Here is a 21,245-nt window from a genome sequence, read left to right on the forward strand (position 1 = left end):
CTGTGCTTTCTCTGAAGTTGTGGCCAGGTTCACCATCCGTGTTTTCTGGGAGATGTATTCCTTGCTCTTTCGACTGAAAAATTCTTTTAATTTATCCTCATATTCTGTGTGCTTTCTAATCAGATGTCGCTTTAGTTTGGCTGGCTTTGTGGCTTTGTTCGCTAGCAGCTAAAGACACATGATGCATTTTAGTCTGCTGTTGCTGTTCTCAATAAAAAACAAGCTTGTCACATTTTATAACTGTAGTCATATTTTCTCAATTTAGCTAGTTTTGGCTTACCGTCACTTGATGATGTGGACTGACTAGAGTATTTCTCCATGCTTGCCAGCTAGCTAGCTGGTCAATAAGCCAAGCTAAGCAGCAGCAGGAACAGTTTGTTTGCACCCTGAGTGGAGTGAGTGATTCATGACTAGGGGTGTAATGGTATTTGTCCTGAACTGTCATGGTACGGACAAATAACAATAAAAAACATTGATTTCTGAAGTGGTCAGACAGCATTTTGTGAGAACCAGTTCTGAGAGAGAAAAATGTAGTTTAAAAAGTATGAAAGTAAAAGTAGTGGTTTGGTCCCGCTGACTGATATTGTTACGCCCTACCCTTGGTCGACCCTATGAGGTAAACAGCAGTCCCCATTTACCCAATTTAAAACTTTTAACAAAGTAAAACACCTTTTTAAAAATACCCAAGCCCTTTGGATTTAGGGCTTGGTTGTTTAGGCTTGCCAAGCTTGAGGCAACTTCAAACGCTGAACTCAGTGCATCACTTAAGACCAGAGAAGTGGCCAACTGCAACACATGCCCCCACCCAGGATTACCACCAAAAGTAAGAAAGGCAAAACAACAAAGTGGCAAGCTCTTCCAACCTGCCTGGTGGCTACTTAGTCAGGGTGCTCAAAACTGAAACCTCACGCTGCTGAAGCAGTTACCCAGTCAAAGCACAACTAAACAAGACACAGCGAGAAATGATCTAACAAAAGATCACACACACTAACACATTTACTTCACCTCATGGATATTCAGATCCCGGACAAGCCCTCATTTGTTATGCCCCACCCTTGGTCGGCCCTATGGGGCGAACAACAATCACCGTTTACTCAATTTAAAACTCTTTTAACAAAATAAAACACCTTTTTAAAAGCACCCAAGCCCTGGGATTTATTGACAAAAACATACAAAACAACCAGGACACTTAATAAATGCTATTAACAATCAAAATGCAACAGGAAAAACTAAATAACATAATATCCCAGGCTGAGAGGCAAGAAAAGCAATCCACAATCAAGAAGCCTCTGACTGCAACAGGAACCTGGGTTAACCCTTCGTCCCTGGGCCAGGTGCACCTCATTGTGGACTGATTGTAGATGACCTGGGTGGAGCAACAGACAGCATCTGTGCGTAAGCAGCATATTAATGCTGTAGCTGCTGGAGGTGGAGCTAGTTTCAACTAATTTACACATAGTTAGACCATAAATCAGCATTAAACAGCTGTCAGCAGGTGTCCTGACTCCTTGCAGGAAACAAAGGTTGTTTCCTTTTCCACTGAAGCAAATGAAACTTTCAGTAATAGTTTTGGCCAATGAGCCATTGTTGGATGTTTACATTTTTCAAAATAGAAGACCAAAATGTAATTTTCTAGCTTTCTTTTTTTTCTGCTGTACCTATATCGTAATGAACCGTGACGCAAAAACTGAGGTACATACCAAACTGTGAATTTTGTGTACCGTTACACCCCTATTCATGACAGACTTACGTGATGTCTCACAATCATATATCAGAGTTTTTATTGACCCAAAGCTAACATAGGTGGGAGTAATGGACACAACGTTGGCTACATACCATAACCCGAGATTCTATGAGTTTAGGCATACTTGTTTTATTGCACAGCTCGGTACAAATGATGTATATAAAATTATTTTGGGGACCACACTGGTCCGGGGACCCCACTTTGAAAACCATTGCCTTAGTATTAGCAGTATAGCTGTGAATGTAGCAGTGGTTAACCAGGTTAGACTTCTGTGAAGGAGCATAAATGAGCTACACCTGGTGTCCATTGGAACCTGACCAGGCTCACTTAAGAGGAGTGACCTTTAAGGTGGACCACTTATTCTCATTTTAGTGACAATCTCAGCCGCTCCGAAACAGACAACAGAAAAATGTCTGACTACTGAGTCTCTCCCGAGAACAAAAAGACATTGCACTGTCAGTTTTTCCCCCCAATATTGTGCAGCCCTATCTCACTCCTCAGATCAGATATTAAGAAAGTGTCGTAGGACACACCCTGGTAGCCCACTGGTCAAGACACATGGCACATAACTGTAACATCTGCAATTTGATTCCTGCAGCTGACCTTTGTTGCTTGTCATTCCCCATGTCTCTCTCACCTTGTTTTCATCTTTCTACTAACGCTGTCATATAGGTAGTAAAGGCATAAAATGCCCCAAAAATATTTAAAAAAAAAACAAAGAAAGCACCAAAGCTTTTACTTCAGACATTCTGGTTGCAAGCTCACATTTCATGTCTGAAAGCAGCCTTTTTTTCCAACAAACTAAAGAACAGTTTAAAATGTAAGACTTTGCCCAGAAACTAGCATCTTGTCAATGAACTGACTGTCTTGCTCCCTTACTCAGTCACACACACACACACACACACACACACACACACACACACATATATTGAGTGGCCCTGGGCAACAAGTCCAGTGGTGCAGCTATGCTAGCTGTGGATAAACAAGCAAACAAGCTCAGGCCTAGTGACTACCAGTCTCTTTACAAGGCCTCAGTCTTTTCAGCTGATCTGTTGATATTCCACTGGTGAACCATGCTACTGCAAGCTTGTATGTGTGTCAGTTCAGGAGAGAGAGAGGGAGTGAATTTAAGCGGTCAAGGTAAGCGCTAGTTTGCAAAAATCATGAATCTTAAAACTTTAACCAACGAGGATCATTTCAAGAAGTTGAAGTGGTCTTTGTTAACTTCTAAATGTGGATTACAGTTTCCCTTAAGCAACATTCTTCACGTTGTTTGACAGTGTTAGATGTTCTGTATTTGGCTGTTTCAACGCTTTATTACATGGTGTGAAACTGTAATCTAAGACTCAGATGATCTTTGATCATCTAAACTCGGGACAGAATCATTCCTATACAAATACTGTTTAAATAATTTGCTTATAGTAATCAAGTAGTCTGCATACAGTGATCATTTTGCATCTTTTCATACCCAAAACATATGGAAAAAAATTTTAAAACTATGGCAATTATTTTTCTTTTTTTAACTTTTTTTTTAACCTTACTCACATGATACACTATGATATGCAATTAGTGGCTGCGGCACCATTATCAGGTGTTGAGGCACACCTCCACAGGGTTGTATGGAGGTGCAGGGTGTGGGTATGGGCGTGTTTATTTGTAACCACTGTGAAACTATCAGAAAATAACGTTTCATTTCTCTCATTCACTCGCTTTCTTGCCATCACTGCTTCTTCTCTTCACCCACTCTCTAGCTTGCTCGACCTCTGCACGCTCTCGCTCTCTCTCTCTCTCTCTCTCTCTCTCTCTCTCTCTCTCTCTCTCTCTCTCTCTCTCTCTCTCTCTCTCTCTCTCTCTCTCTCTCTCTCTCTCTCTCTCTCTCTCTCTCTCGTCTTTTGAAAAATGAGCCGGGAAGCCGTCAGCAAAGCCTAACTTTACTATTAACATTATTAATATAAGAGAAATATCATCCCCTCTTCCTAGTAATGTTTTTGTCCTCCCTCATGGCAGGGTTGCTTTGATTTTCCTGTAATTTGGTGGGATCTTTTCTCTCAGCATTCTATCCAGAAATGTATGTATATATATGTTTGTGTGTGTGTGTGTGTGTGTGTGTGTGTGTGTGTGTGTGTGTGTGTATGTGTATATATATATATATATATATATGTTTTGGGGGATTTTTTTGTCGGACAGGAAGTCAGCCATTTTGGATTTCTTGCATAAGGGTTAGGGTTAGTCATTTTGCGTACACATTTGAGACCTTTAGGATGCGAAAAAACTCATGAAAATTTGCAAGTAAGTTTGTACTAGTTAGTATTTCGATTTGATATCACAAATTGGCTTGGGTGTGACACATTGGCTCTATAGCGCCCCCTAATTACTTATACTATTTTTGAGGTGCTAGGGGTGCTCGAAAACTCACGAAAGTTTGCACATCCATCAGAACTGGTGTTACTTGACAAATGATATGGGTCTTGGTCTGAGATGTGGCAATATAGGTGAATAGTGCCCCCTACAATATTTCAAAATCAAGGCCCCCGCCTTTAAATTTGACGTAGATGAACGATATTTGGCAGGCACATGTATCCTGCAAATCCACAAAATTAAGACACGCGATGAAAAGTTATCGAAGTCCTGACTTTTCTTGGAATGCCCTTGACGTGGTGTGCCGGTAAATTTGCATGTTTCGCAATGAAACAGGAAGTTATTGTAACTCCACTGGACTCTCCATTCTGCCCCAAATTTCACATGCTTGATTGGAGTCCAGGCCTGAACACAGCTACATGTCAAAATTGAATCATAGTCACAGCACCACCCACAGAGAACAGGAAGTCAGCCTTATGTGACAAACATCATCCGATTTACATGATGTGGTCTACACAGGATATATGGCAAATTGACATGTAATTAGTGGGTAATTTCTAGCACCACATAGTGGACACAGGAAGTTAACTCCTTTGTGCAACATCAGATATTCATGACGGTGCATATGCATATCATGCGACCTTCACTTATTGTATTGCTGCATTAATGACCCACTTGTGTAGCACCATTTACTAGCAACAGGAAGCAAGCCTTATATGACAAAGTTCCTTTGATTCAAATGAAATTTAAAATGCGCCGGTGTCGCGTTGAGTGGAGTATTGTTCCCCGAGGAGTAGTGCCATAGCAGAGGCCTGCATGGCTGCGGCTCCAGTGTTTAAGATCCCCATGTCTGTGTCGGACAACGCGGCCTCATCTCCCCCAGCCAGCGGGATAGCTGCCTGGCTCATCTCCACCGCCTCTCCCAGTTCAACCAGTTTCACATTTGCAGCCACTCTCTGTGTTGGTGTAAGAAAGCCCAGGTGTTTGTGATGAGGGTCCAGCATTGATGTGATCATGGGAGTGGATGACACCAACTCATCACACTGAACCTGTAAATGAATTATGAAAAAAATGCCTAAATAGGCAACGCAGATAAGAGACATTTATGTAGATGTAATTTGGCCTACTCCAGTCCAGTCATCATTGGTTATTTATTATGGAAATCCTGTCAATCAAATAGTTTAGCGTACCTTCATTCAGTTGTTCAGTTCATTTTTTTTGCCCAACAGGAAGTCAGTCATTTTGGATCTCGTGCATCAATTTTCATTTTTCAAACTCGTTTGAGGCCTTTAGAATGTACAAAAACTCACTCACCTACTTACATCAGGAAGTCAGCCTTATGTGACAAACATCATACGATTTACATGAAATTTACATGATGTGGTCTACACATGATATACAGCAACAAGACTTATAATTACTGGATGTTGTCTAGTGCCATATAGTAGACACAGGTAGTGTATATCCATGTCGGTTGCCCTCTGGTTAATGTATTGCTGCACTGCACTTTCACTGATTTTACCACTGAAATCTCAGTGCAGCAATAGTGCAAAAGGAAGTGAAGCCTAAATGACACATACTTCATCGAAAGTATACCAAATTTCCAATAAGTCATCTCCAGTGCCACATACTAATAATGTTTTACCCATTCACACAGTGTCTGATAATCCTAAAAATTCAGAGTCGTTTCATCAGACCTCCAATAGTGATACCATGGCTGCAGCAGATGCGATGGCCTGTTCATCACTGCTTGCAGCTTTAATTAGGTTATTGTATTGTTGAAGATTTGGGCATATATATTGGAGTAGAAAATAATAAAAAATTATAGGCTAAATCTCAACAAAAAAAGGGTGTTTTTCACTGAACGGCACAGGATAGCCTTTAGTCTCAGTTTACTTTCTTTTGATGTTTTATTATATTTTTTGTGTTGCGATTGGATTATGCTCTTTCATTTCCATTATCATTTCCATTATGCAAGTTAATCTGGCGTTCTTGTTGACCACATCTGAATGTGTATGTATGTTTATACATGCTTACATACAGTATAATTGCTGCCATTCTAACATTGTGACTTATTATCACTCTCCTGTTTTCTGTCCTTATTGTAATTGAATAGTTGGAGAAATTGTTCCCAGTGACTCTCCGGAGGTGCCATACAAAGCCACCATGTCTGTGACTGTTCATGAGAATCGTAAATCCCGCACCAGTACGGGCTCCATGAACATCTCACTGTTCCACAAGCCCTCACATCCCGACAGTGTCCTGACCCACCTAAACACAATGAGGAAACAGTGCATGTTCACAGATGTCACTCTGTGGGCCGGGGACCGCTCCTTCCCATGCCACAGGTAAAGACATGGTGACATCCTCACTGAAAGTGGTGTCTCTACTGCCTAAAGTGTCAGTAGAAGCCCTAGAAACTACCACAACACACAATAAACAATCAACTTTTTTAGTAGCAATGTTGGTCAGTTGGTCGACCACTTTGGTCCAGATTAAAACATCTCAACAACTATTTCATAGATTACCATGAAGTTAGGTATAGATATCCATGGTTCCCAGACAATGAATCCCACTAACTTTAGTGGCTTTGAGAGAGAAAGACCGCCATGAAATTTGGTTTTGACATTTATGTCCCACTCAGAATGAATTGTAAACACTTGTGTGTGATCCTTTGACCCTTGATCTAGCACCATCATTGGGTCCAAAATTTCATTTGTCTAATACTTTGGCTTATAAGTAAATACCTGCAAAACCAATGACATTGGCCTCAGCCTGAACTTTACTTTGTGTTTAGTGTTGATTAGCAACGCATAGCAGTGCCTTTAGTAAGTACTGCCTCACAGAGCTGTCAGCATAGCTTTAGACTCTTAGGCTTGTTAGAGGTACTTGTTACCTTCTTATTTTGCTTTTGGTTGTTTTAATAATCTGTGAGTCTTAGTTCACTGACAAAAACCCTTTGTGTCTTGCAGGGCAGTATTGGCAGCATGTAGTCGTTATTTTGAGGCCATGTTCAGCGGTGGACTGCGAGAAAGTCTGGACAGTGACGTAAATTTCAGAGACAGTATACACCCTGAGGTACTACTGCTCTTAGTGAAGAGAATTATACTGTGTATTTCCCATTTGTAGTGAAAGCTTTTGTGTGCTTCAGACAAAATGCTACAGTGTTAAATAGCATCAGAAAGTTCTTTGGATGCATATATAAAGTTGTGTTTTCCAATCATTTTTGTATAGCACCAAAACCAACTTGAAGTTAGGTCTGTGACCCTGTGGTGATCCAGGGTGGTTCAACAGCACGGCATGCAATTTTAGCAGAAGTCTTTTTTTTGTTTGTTTGTTTTTCTTTTTGTTTTTGTCTTCTTGAGAAAATCATGGTTTGTTAGCCTGATTATGTGTCAGCTGAATGGAGTAACAGTACCTGATGAACACGGAAAACACTTAAAATCAAGTTGTGGCAGGAAACAACGTTGGCCTTCAGCTGAGTCCCCTTACACCTTGGACTTATGAATGGAGTCTGGCTGGACGTGCCTTTAGATTGTATGATTGGTGGAAAACTACTTGACCTCACATGTTAAATGGCAGCCTGCATGGCAGCATGGTGACCTTGGAGAGCTTACACCAATAACCAAGACAAAATATTCATACAGATGGGTTTTTAACTACCGAGCATCAGCATTGACCCCCGGTCAGCTATATATGTTTGTGAGTGTGTGTATGTGCTTTTATATATATATATATATATATATATATATATATATATATATATATATATATATATATAATATGTATATATATATAATATATATATTCCTTTCAAATATTAATACTATGAAGGATTAACTTTACAGCTTAAATTAACCTCACATTAATTAGTTAACAAAAATAAATAAATACATTTTGCTGAGGACCAGTCTACATATTAACTAAGAAAACAAAATTACCATATTTCCTCTAGTAGTTGCTGGGGCCTTTTATTTTCCTGAACTACAGAGGGTACTAATCCTTTACTGGAAGCAGGTTTATATTCGAGAGAGGCCTTTATTTCCAATTCCCTCTCTTAAGTATATTTGCTCATATTTTAGTATGAAGCCTCCTTGTTTTCTGATCAGTTTCTGCTTGCTCTGTTAATTTTTGTCACTGTGTTACCAGTAATTATTATAATCCGCACCAGAGCCTAGCCAGCCAACATCCAGTTTAGCCCTCTGCTATCTTGAATGGGGATAAAATAATTTAGTCATGCAGCTCTTCTAGATTTTCCAAATGTTATTGGACTGAATAGATCAAATTCTGATAGTGAAACGAATCATTTTGCAGGGGTTGTGTGAGTTTTGTTACATTAGTAATGTAATGATAGCTCAACAGGCTGCACCTGCAGTGGTGGTATCAGGTTGGTGGGTATTCATCGATGATGCTCAATATCTGTAGAGCGCTTTCTTTGATCTTAAACGTCAGATTTTTAGTTTTGATCTCCCCTTACTTATGAGTTAGTGATGGCGGGTTTCAGGCTGTTGCCCGTAGGTCGTCCTCCATGTACAGCCAGGCTGCTGCACACACAGATTCAGGGACGAGCCAGAGGACGACCGCCACTTAGAACCAGAACCGGAGCAACCTGCCTGCCATCAGAGAGAGACACACCAAGAGCAGGCTGAGCAGGCAGAGAAAGACCCGGGGAGACATGAGAGGTGCTGCTCGCTAACAGCTATGTGTGTTTGCAGCAGAAAGCAGGATGGAGGACAGACGTCTCACTACACTACACTGCGCTGCGACTCTGCTGCTGCTGCAGATGGTCACAGAGCAGACACTTTCAGTTTATTATTGTAGCGTCCGTCATTCGACAAAGTATTGATGACACACTTAGTATTTTATAAATTTAACTTCATAAATTTATTTTAAAAAGTTTTTTTATTTGAAGTGGGTGCTGTTTTATTTGAATGGGTTTTATTTCTGTTTTTTTAAAAAGCAAAATGATGGTGGGGGCGGTGAGCGCTGTATGCCCAACACAGTAACACTACCACAGCAAGCCTATCACATATATTTGTCGAGCTCTAGTAAACAACACTGCAGATTAATGTTATATCACATATGTAATAAAATTAGTCATATGTATCGTAACTGTGTATCATCATATCTAAATGTGTGAAAACATTTTGTATGAATACATCAAATGTTTGAGTGTATACATACGTTTTGATCAAAAAGATACAAATTTTTGAATGCATAAAAAATATCTAAACAAATAGATTCAATTCTTGAATCTGTTAGGGGATCTGTAGCTGTGCATGATTGTTTGTCAACAAATGAGGAAGATTTGCACGAATAATTTCCAATATGTGAGTGCATAAAGAAGATTTTCACGGTTTGCAGTTACAAAAAAAGTTTGCAGTTACACATCAGGTTTGTAGTTAACACATCTATCTGTTTATGGGTGAAAAACGTTCACACAAAACTCAACTGTATGTATGAATCCCAAGTTTACAGCTACAAATCAAATATACAGTACAAATCAAACCCACAGGTACAAATACTTTTGTCCCACATTTCAAGCTGCCTCCTGAATAACCAATGGGGATGCTCAGATTAACAGATCATTGGACTAAACTATCAGGAATATCATTTCACTATCCAACCACAGAGCTGGGGGGCAAGCCTTTCTGGCAGTTTTTCCCTGCAGTCTGCCAAGGGGCAGATTGCTAGTGATGTGCAAAGCAGTTCTTTTCTCTGTACTGAATCACTAGAATCAGTTCATTTAAAAACTTTGTTCACTGAATTGTTTGGTGCTTGACCAGAGCTCTGACTGTGTAGTCCCACTCACTGAATTGAAACATGTCTGAACGGTGTGTATTGTAATGGCTAGCAGAGTAAACGGCTAATGCCAGAGGTAACAGCTAACCTTCAGTCTAGAAAAGCCTCCGCTAAACCTATATTGTATATCGTATTTTGTGAAGCACCTTGTAACTCTGGTTTGGCTACATGTGTATATATATTGTATAATATGTGCCAACCCGTGTTGCCCATCTCCATGCAGTTACCCTCATTACCCACAGTATAATGGTTTAATGTGTGGTTGACATTTAACTTTTTGCACAAAGCTGAATGCATGGCTTTTGCAGATCTGCAATGTACATTTTACTTTTTGCACACAGTGTATAGAACTGTCCCAAGGAAGGAAAAATATTCATGTGCTTACAACATGAATACGAATCCTGTGCATTTTATAAAAAACTGGGTTCACTGGAAGTTTATGAATTCAATATAAATCAGCAGTGTATCACTATCTTGAACACACCACTGATTGTCATGGGAGACATGAATATCCATACTGACAAAACCCAAGCAGCTGACTAACTGTCACTTCTGTCCTCGTGTGACCCCAAACAGGTCTCCACCTCTCCCACACACAAAGCGGGCAATACTCTTAATCTGTTTTTGACTCGGAACTGCTTCAAAGCAAATCTGACTGTCACCCCCCTACATCTGTCTGACCACTTCATTCAATTCACGATCACCTTACCGGAACATCCTCATGTTCCTCCGCAATTGGTCTCCTTCCGCCACAACACCCGGCCCCTCACACCAACTCAACTTTCCAATGAGGTCTTAGCTACCATGCTTCCTCATAATGCTTCCTCTGCTCCCTCCGCCTTCCACTCTGCTCACTGCAGATGTGTTCACTTCGTTTTTTTTCAACTCTCGTCCCACTCCCTGTGTGCTGGACCCAATACCCTCCAATGTTCTACAGACCATTTCCCCCCCACTTAACCCCACAGTCACACACATCATCAACTCCTCACTTACAACAGGTGTGTTCCCCACCACATTTAAGCAACCTCAGGTCACCCCACTGCTCAAAAAACCTACACCTACAACCAGGGCTGGGTTGACCAGCCATGGTTGAAAACTACAGACCAGTTTCACTCCTGCCCTTCCTATCAAAAATACTTGAGGGCATACTTGAGTCTTTAACAAAGTCTCTGAATTACTCTGAGAACAACCTGTACGACCCGAATCGGATTGGCTTTAAGTGGGGGCACTCTACCGAGACTGCACTCCTGTTGGCAATCATTGTGTTCAGCTAGAGCTGCTGGTCAGTCCTCAGCTCTGTTGCTGCTAGATCTGTCAGCTGCCTTTGACACAATTAACCACCAAATCCTCCTCTCCACACTCCTTGGTATCTCAGGATCTGCCTTCTGCTGGTACATGTCCTACCTCTCAGGAGGATCTTTTAGAGTATCTTGGAGGGGAGAAGTGTCCAAACCCCATGGCCTATCCACAGGGGTTCAGGAACCTTCACAGGATTTTGTTGCTATGCTGACAAAACCCAGCTCTTCATGTCATTCCTGCCAGAAGACCACATGGACCTAGGTCGGATCTCATCATGCCTTGCCAATATATCAGCACGAATGAAGGAACACCACCTTCAACTTAACCTCTCTAAGACTGAGCCTCCTTGTCATCCCAGTCAGTCCCTCTATACAACAACAGATCAGTATCCAGCTTGAATCTACTCAACTCATGCCTACAAAGTCTGCCCGAAACTTATCACGTGGCCTCTAATGCTTGGTTGTGTCAATTTGCTCTGTACAACATCTGGAAGATTAGACCCCACCTGTCTGATTATGCAGCACAACTCCTGGTACAGGCTCTCATAATATCACACATGAGCTACTGCAACTTCTTACTGGCAGGCCTCCCCACATGTATGTTCAAACCTCTGCAGATGACCCAGAACACAGCAGCATGGCTGGTCTTCAACCAGCCCAAAACGGCACGTCATCCCACTGTTCATGTCCCTCCACTGGCTCCCAGTTGCTGTTTGCATCACATTCAAAACCTTGACACTCGCTTACAAAACAGCAACTAAAACAGCTCCCACCTACATGAATTCCCTCATTCAGGTCTACATTCTCTCCCACTCACTATGCTCTGCCAATGGAAGGTGCCTGGTACCTCCACCACAACAAATCACTAGCCAGACTCTTCTGTTGTTCCCCGGTGGTGGAACAATTTACCAAACTCTGCTTGATCCGCAGAGTCCCTCTCAATCTTTAAGAAAAGACTAAAGACCCAGCTCTTTCGTGAACACCTCCACACTTGGACTGGAAAAAAAAAAATCTGCTTCTATGCACTCTATGCATTGCCTCTGTGCACTGCCTGTTGGCACCTACGTTTTATCAGACTCGGACTTAGCTTTATGGCACTTACATTGTTCTCTCTTGACTATTTTCTTGCTTGGGTTGTATCAGCTCTTAGAGATACGTCGCTTTGGATAAAAATGTCTGTTAACTGAAATTGTAAATTGTGAACATACCCCATTCCTTTAGCGAATGAATTACATGAATGAGTGTATCCCTGCGAAGTGATTCGGGTTGCTAACATTTGGCTGCAATGAGTCAACAACATTGGTCTTGGACAGCAATCTAGATATATGACATTATCTATATTGATATTGATATTATAGGCATAGGCTTACATTAAACGTTACTGCACGCTCTGCCATGCACGCATGCGTGCACACACAAAATATTACTGTTTTGAAAAGAGGACAGCCATAAGGATACACTCACTGAGTGGAGCACATATGTGTGTCGCCTTTCAAACCAGAGTTGCAAGGCGCTTCACAAAATACCATATCATACAATATAGGTTTAGGGGAGGCTCTTCTAGAGTGGAGGTTAGCGGTTAGCTCTGGCGTTAGCCTTTAGCTCCGCTAGCTGTTAGCTTAGACGTTAGCTCTGCTAACGCCGGGGATCATGAGGAATATACTCCGTTCAGCTGTGTTTCAGTTCAGTGAGTGGGACTCATAGGCCCTGTTTACACCTGGTATTAACATGCGTCTCAGGTGATCGGATCAGAAGTGGACAGCTCTAAATACAGGTGTAAACCCTACTCAACTGACATCCTAAATTTTCCTGCAGACTTGGCACAGGACCTTCCGTCCAAAGCTGTTCAACTTATTTGATTTGAAAGGCTCGCCCCCGACTCTATGATTAGGTTAGGGTTAATCTAAACATCCCCATTGGCTATGCACGAGGAAGCATCAAATGTAGGACAAAAGTACTTGTACATGTAGGTTTGAGGTGTACTTGTAGATTTGATTCATAGCTATAAACTTGGGATTCACACATACAACTCAGTTCTGTGAACTTTTTTCACCCACAGATAGATGTGTAACTGAAAACCTTTTTTGTAACTGCAGATCTTCTTAATGCACTCACACATTGGAAATTATTTGTGCAAATCTACTTCATTTCTTCCACAAAATGTCATGCACAGCTACAGATCTCCTTATGGATTCAAAAATTAAATCTATTTGTTCAGATATTTTTTTACACATTCAAACATTTGAATTCATTTGATAAAAACATTTGTACACATGCACACATTTGAACGCATTCATACAAAATGTTTTCACTCATTCAGATATGATGATACATAGCTACGATACATATGACCCTAATTGAAGCCCATAGTCACAGTGTTGTCATATGAGAAGACTACAACTTTTTTTTATTTGTTAGATAAGTTACTCATACCTTTTCCATTCTTTTTCGGTCAGATAACTTCTTATGAACTAAGTTGTATGAGTCATGCAGAGCTTGTCTTTAGAGCTTGTCTTTGTCTTATACAGTTGTACATACTATTATGTCAACAGTAGCCACAATAAAAATTAATTGGTTAACTCTTATTCTTTACTCTCGCAGGTCTTGGAGCTTTTGCTGGACTTTGCCTATTCATCTCGAGTTATCATAAATGAGGAGAATGCAGAGTCATTGTTAGAGGCAGGAGACATGTTGCAGTTTCACGACATCCGGGATGCAGCAGCAGAGTTTTTAGAAAAAAATCTGCACTCCTCCAACTGTTTGGGGATGATGCTGTTATCAGATGCCCATCAGTGTAAAAGACTGTACGAGCTGTCATGGAGGATGTGTCTGTTACACTACGAGACGGTAAAGAGGATTTACATTCTTTTCTGGCTTTTTGCACAAACATTAAAAGACTGCCCCTGTTGTGTGGGATATGTTGGTCCCCCCCCTTTACACTTCAGATCATTTCACTGTATTGCCTAATTACTAAGTGCTTGCAACTGTGAAATGGTGGATAAGTGTTCTAAATCGATGTACTTAACATAGACTGCAAGAACTGAATCAGGCTGCAGGCCAAAGTGTGAGTGCACTTCAAAGTCCGACCAGCACAATACCGGTTTTGGCTGGTTGGATGTGGTTTCTGCTACGTTTTAGTCTGGCAAGCAAAACAACACATGCTTATGCTGACTGAAATAGACTGATTGTGCAGTAAGTAAACAAAATACCATGTGTACCAGCAACATAGCAAAAAAACTAGTGATTCAGGCTGAATTTGAAAAAGAATTGTCATTTTTGCCAACACCTAAAAGCTGTCCAAAAATGACATTAAAGTTTGGCTACAGTCATATTTCAGTACATAGTACATACAGTACAGGCTAACTACTGAGATCTTGAAACGAGCATCATTGCTACAAATAGATCCAATGGGCAAGAAACACATGCTGGCAGATCAGACAGGTTGGAATCAAACCCCCAGAGTAAGCCACTTATTTGGAAGAGAAAATGATGGGTAACGTTATCCAAACTGTATATTGTGAACACCCTTCTGTTTACTTACTCACTTCATGGTTCAACTTTGAACCTTTTTGTTTCTTGCACCATCAGACTTCATGGGTGCTGTGTTCCCAGATCTCAACAATTACTTTGGTCAATGCTATGGTGGCCCTGAGAGCTTAATGCACCACAGCTTAAGGAAACACATGCAAATAGACAAAGCAGAAAACATCTTTCATACAATTTGATAACATGCGCATCATTTAGAAAAAATGTTGCAAAGTGAGAAAACACAACCAAATACAGTAAACACGACTACAGTATGTTGAGCTCTAATGTAAATGATACAATAGCCAGATATACAACAATAAAACCCAAGTTGTAATTAACAGAGGTGTTCCTTTAATTTCTATTGACCACTTTTACGAATGCAGAACTTGCAAAACTGATGGTGTGACTTGGTGTCAATGATGTCACCCCTCTGTTTCTGTATTCGCACTTCTGTATCTCTATCTGTATTTTGAGAGAGATGTTGACTGAATAAACTTGAATGGAGCCAGCATTTAGCACTAAAGGCACTTCCAAATTGGCTTCAGCTTTTGCCATAGTTGGATGATGAAACTGAAACCAATATTGGCACGTGTGTGGATATGAAAGCATGAGGGGAAGTACTTTGTTTACTATTTTAAAACCTCCATATTTTAGTCATTTGATTGTATAGATTTAGCTGCTGATGGGCTTTTCTTGTCAGTAAATATAGTGAAATGGTGTTGGGTAATGAATTGGATCTGTAATATATGAGATTTCAAAGATGACATAATAAGGCGCAAGCAAAAAAGCCTGAATAAACAGTTTGTCTGCACCCGTGGCCCCCATCACAAACACCATAAATCCAGGTTCTTGTTTTTGTCAGATGTAGCAGCTCTAATCCTCCTCTACTTTACAATATATTGACGTTTCCATCGTTTTAAACATTGTTCGTAAACCATTTTGGAACATCAAACAGGACAGGAATGATCTTTCACTTGATTCAGATGTTATTCAGACTTTATGCTTAGTATGCGGTATCAAAACGATTGAGACATTTAGAAGTTTGCAGGTGGTCTCCCCTCAATCTCCACCTCCTCTTCATCACTCAAGTAGAATTAGCAGCTCTAATGAAATAAAGAAGAAGCAAGACATTTCACCAGAAGATCCATGTTTAGCCTATATTCTATCATTATTGACAGGTTTAATGTATGATGGGTTTTGTCTTCCTTTAGGTAAGAGAATCAGAGGATTTCTATAGTCTATCGAAAGATAAGCTGCTGGAGCTGATACTTAGCGATGAGCTGGAGATAGAAGATGAACAGGTGAGTGATCTTCTCTTTCCTTTGTTCGTTTTTCCCCTCCTTTTTTCCTCATTGATAAAATTGCCACAGCTAAGGCTTCCTGACTAGCCATCCCACACAGATACAAGCTATTCACTAATTTCACTACCCCGTTTTTCTCATGACAATCTCAAATTAGTTGCCAAAATTGTTATCAAAAACCAGTAGTGCTTTCAAAGAACGATTATCAATTTTCGCTTCCAGATGCATTTGTTTAGGTTGATGATGTTAATGTTGATTCTAGATATATTTGACTTGTGGCAGGTTGTGTTTAACTCTGTGATGCAGTGGGTACGGTACGACTTGGAGGGTCGACGTCACCATTTACCAGAGTTGCTGAGGGGCATCAGGTTGGCACTGCTGCCATCTGAATGTCTACTGGAGGCTGTAGCCTGTGAAGAGCTGGTGATGGCCGACAAGAGAAGCAGGTAGGCAGGTGTTTGCATGAACAGTGTCAAACAGTATGGCCTATAAAATATTAGAAAACCGTGAAAAAAGCTCATTACAATATCCTAGAGCACAAGGTGACTTTGTCAGTCCAGAACCCAAAAACATTCCATTTACAGTAATATAAGAGCAAGGAAAGCAGCAATATAAGAGAACCTGGAACCATAACATTTTTGGCATTTTTGCTTTGAAGATGACTTCAACAATTTGTCGATTATCAAAGAGTTGCAGATGAATATTCTGTGAATTGACAAATCGATTAATGGAGTGTATGTAAACCTTTGTTTGTTGAAACCCCGTAAACCATGTGACGTCTGTCCCTCTGTCCTTCACCAGCTGTTCCTGCTGTGGTTGCTGTTTGTTGCTGCTAGTCATGTAGCCTATCTATTGTTGTTGTTGTTGTTGTTGTTGTTGTTGTTGTTGTTGGTGTTGCTATGGTCTAGACCTGCTCCATGTGAAAAGTGCCCTGCACTATATAAATAAAATTGAATTGAATTGTTTTCCTACTTGGTTTTAAGTTTTAAAATATATCACAAAACCACCAAATTCATGTAGGTACAGTAGATTGTGTAAGATAGTGTGAATGAAAGAAGCAATGGGTTGGCTTGATACTCCTTGTGTTTGGCCTTGATGAAAATTAAGTGTGTTTGAGACCAGACAAGAGTCTTGAAATCAAGTTGTGAAAAACCACAAAAAGTTTAACCTGTGATTGACTGCCCTCTTCAAAAGAGTGTCTATGTACTATGGCGATCACCCAAATTATAACTAATGATGGTTATGTCAATTAACATATTACGTAAAACATGGTATTTATAAACAATGGTTGAATGATGAGTTTTGTATTTCTTTGTCATTTGTATTATTTACATGACTATATGATTTGTTTTATCATCTCAAAATCAGACAAAAATTAGATGTTTCTTTCTGTGCCTCTCCTCTCCTCTGCTCAGCAGCTCCTGGGGAGCTGAGAGGACAGTGGCCGGACAAACTGCCTTCACCAGGCTGACTAACAGCAGAAAATTACTGAACCAAAATAGTTTGCATATCAGCTCCAGGGGAAGAAATCAACAGTGTTTGTTTTTATTGGTTGATTGATACAGTATAATAAGTAAGTAATAATAACAATAATAACAAAAGTAGTATAATAACAATAAGTTCGAAACACATATACAGTGGGATATTTGTGTGATTAAAACAGCTGCCTACTCAGATTACACTTCACTAAATGCAACAGCAACCGTTTCGGTGCGTAAAAAAACGCAGGCGATCTATGTGAGACTATCTCGGATTCAGTGTGGATTGATACATTTAATAAAATGGAAGCGCATCTGTTCTGTGAGATAACACATTCTATTTGAATTAGCCACGGCCTCTCTCTCTCCAGTTCGCCAGCCGTCCTTCACCATTCAATTGGTGCTGGAGACGGGAGACTGTCATGTCCTCACACAGACACGATTGGCCGCAATAGTGTAGTGTGGCTCACTGAGCCACTTGTGTTTACATGCCCATTTACAGAGCCAGGGGTGTGTATGAACACCAGATTTTTTTTTCAGCACACACACAGAGCAGACAGTTAGCAGACCATGCGGAGATTTTCGCTGAATTTTACGAAGTGTATTGGATTAGAATCACTGACTTTACCTTTAAAGGAAACTTGTGGAAATTAGGACACATTAGTTTCTGTACTTGTTGATAGAAAATTAGGCTGTGCTTTTAGAAAAGACATTAAACAAATTAACATCAAACGTCTCTCCAGTAATGTTTTAACTGTCCTCTGCAGGTCAATAGTAGAAGAGGCAATGCAGTGTAAAAAGAAAATCCTTCAGAATGACGGAGTTGTGACGAGTCCCTGTGCTCGACCACGCAAGGCAGGACACACACTGCTTATACTGGGAGGCCAGACCTTCATGTGTGACAAGATATACCAGGTAGAAGACATGCACATAATCCTTACACTTAGATGACCTATTTTCATGTGTGACAAGATACTGCATGCTGTATGAAATATAAGTATCGTTTTAGCTTTGGTTCAATTTCATATTTATTGACTTGTAGGTTGGTGTATTTAATCCTAGCTACCATCCAGGTTGAATTTGGTCAAATGCGAGACATTAGCTGTGCCTCTGTTCATTGCCTTTAACTCATATTCCATCAACAAATGACTCTGGTTGATTCATTTTTAGGTCGACCACAAAGCCAAGGAGATCATACCCAAGGCAGACCTCCCCAGCCCTAGGAAGGAGTTCAGCGCATGTGCCATCGGCTGTAAGGTTTACGTGACAGGAGGAAGAGGATCAGAGAATGGAGTGTCTAAAGACGTCTGGATCTATGACACTGTCCATGAGGAGTGGTCTAAAGGAGCACCCATGCTTATAGCCAGGTGAGTTACATGTTACATTATAGTAAATAGAATGATGACAAACTCATATTGTTGTAGTTTTCTACTATTAAGTGTGGTGTCTTGCAGTATTCTTCAAGTTAAATTGTCTAATTCAAAGTATAAAACAAAGCCAAATCCTGAATTGTAGTACCAGTCAAAAGATTGGACACACTTTCTCATTCAAGTGAATAGGAGGTGTGTCCAAACTTTTGTCTGGAACTGTATATTTATATTCATCTTATTAAAGGTGGCCATGAATGTAAATATTACCGTTTATCACTATTACCAGGTATCAACAATTAAGGGCCATTAGCTGGTGCTGACAATTATTGGCTAAATTTGCTGATAGTGGAAGTATACAGCTGGAATTTTGGAATTTTCTTTCCCTTGTGTGTACATAAAAACAACAAGGCATGGCCTGAGCTGATTCATGGGATCAAGTTTAACAAGTACTTCATTCAACATCCCCTCGAGACACATTTTACCCCGCTATCTACCTTGACCCTATTTTGGAACTATGGCTTGCTTGTTTTAAGCAATAAAATATGCTACTTCATAATATTAAGTTCTTTTGAATGTGAAGATGTATCACTCTATGTTATGAGCTCTCCATTGATTATGCTGCTCTACTGTCACATTGATGCCCTTGTTTTTTGAAGTCTTACACGTGCATACACCTGATTAAAAGTCTGGTGAAACATGCACTTCTAAAAAGCCAGGTCTCTTACACAAAAAATACACAAAAATTTCCAATTTAATAGAAATCAGGTATGACAGAAACATGTCAATAACTACTCCAATGCATGTAAACTCACTGAATAACATTCTTTTAGGTGGAATAGCAGCTCTGTAACTCTATGCTCAAATCAAATCATTTATAGACAACAGAAGCAGGGTGTCACTCATTTTCACCGAAAGGTAACTATGTGCAGCCAGCACCGTGGCAGCAATAAGCAGCACAATGTCAATGCCTTCGAAGGACGCTGCAACCAGTTGTAGATGGGATGAATTTCTTCCTCCAGTACCATTTTGCTATACATCAAAGTAATGCAGTTGTCAATTATTGACCAGAGACAATAAACTAATTGTTCTTGTCTCTTGTTTCCCCCAGTTTCAAGATCATGTGTTTACCAGGATAGCAAGTGATTCAGACACTGTTGCATACATACAGTTGGCATAAGCAAAACATTCATTTAAAAAAAAAAAAAAAAAATAGTGTATAGTTCAATACAAGTGACCAACATGAAAACAAACGCCTCTGGAGGTCTGTTGACACAGCTCTGAAATTTTAGGATTATCGGACACTGTGTTAACGGGTAAAATATTATTTCCTGTGTGCAGTACACAGGGCTGGAGATGACATATTGGAAATTGCGTATACATTTGATGAACTATTTGTCATTTAGGCCTCACTTCCTGTTCCAATGCATTTACCAGAAGGCAAATGCACTTTCTGTTGCTGCTATGTGGCACTAGAGAACATCCATTAATTACATGTCATGTTGCTGTATATGTTGTGTAAACCACACCATGTAATTTTCATGTAAATCAAATGACGTTTGTCACGTAAGGCCGACTTCCTGTTGTCAGTAGGTGGTGCTATGACTATGACTCAATATTGACATGTAAACATAGCACAAAAAGTAAGGAAATTTGTGTTTGGTAGATTATTTCTTTTCTTGTAACAGTGCTTCTTGGCAATAAATCTTATACCATTGGAAAGCCTGTTTATTTCCCTTTTTAAATGGTGCCACATTTGTAAGGAACATGCATTTGTTGGATGAGCAGCAGAGCTGAGTATGTGGGTTGTGCGCATGAAAAATATGCCAAATTGTCTCTGCCAATGCCAAACAGCTTATTCTGCCATCGACTCTTGTTTGGTGTTTGGTGGATTGGATGATTGAAGTTTGAAGAAACAAAACATATTGGCAATTTAACAATTTATTCATTTAACAAACAGGAGCCTCAGTAGCATGTGGAAGAACCATACACAGCCACAACAGCCTGGCACCTCCTCCTCATGCTGGTCACCAGCCTGGTCACACACTGCTATGGGATGGCATCCCATTCTTCAACCAGCATTTGTCGCAAGTCAGCCAACGTGGTTGTGTTGGTCACTCTGGCACGAATAGCACGCCCAAGCTGATCCCACAAGTGTTCAATGGGGTTGAGGTCAGGACTGCTGGCAGGCCATTCCGTCTTCTCCACTCCCAAATTCTGGAGGTAATCTCTGATAAACCCCACAAACCGACAAATGCTGGTTGAAGAATCTTAGCTTGGTCATTCTCAACCAACTTAGGAGGTGTCTTCCATTCTGACCTTGGGATTTCCATCCCATACTCAGTGCAGGTGTTCCTGTACACTATGCC

The 21,245-nt window shown here is 40.4% G+C and overlaps 1 protein-coding gene across 4 annotated transcripts in view; it reads left to right on the plus strand.

The window, feature by feature from the left end:
• Positions 1–21,245, plus strand: part of enc2 (ectodermal-neural cortex 2) — a 54,930-nt gene that overhangs the window by 15,496 nt on the left and 18,189 nt on the right. For 3 of the 4 annotated variants that reach the window (XM_067588646.1, XM_067588647.1, XM_067588645.1), the window contains 7 exons: positions 6,219–6,450; positions 7,075–7,180; positions 13,804–14,049; positions 15,942–16,031; positions 16,314–16,477; positions 18,277–18,424; positions 18,680–18,876. In XM_067588646.1, the coding sequence (XP_067444747.1) occupies positions 6,269–6,450; positions 7,075–7,180; positions 13,804–14,049; positions 15,942–16,031; positions 16,314–16,477; positions 18,277–18,424; positions 18,680–18,876 (1,133 nt within the window). In that variant the 5' untranslated portion in view covers positions 6,219–6,268. The remainder of the gene's footprint in view (positions 1–6,218; positions 6,451–7,074; positions 7,181–13,803; positions 14,050–15,941; positions 16,032–16,313; positions 16,478–18,276; positions 18,425–18,679; positions 18,877–21,245) is intronic. The other variant, XM_067588648.1, reaches the window with a different exon arrangement.

Source organism: Thunnus thynnus, chromosome 5 (genome assembly GCF_963924715.1).
Source record: "Thunnus thynnus chromosome 5, fThuThy2.1, whole genome shotgun sequence".
NCBI lineage: Eukaryota > Metazoa > Chordata > Actinopteri > Scombriformes > Scombridae > Thunnus > Thunnus thynnus.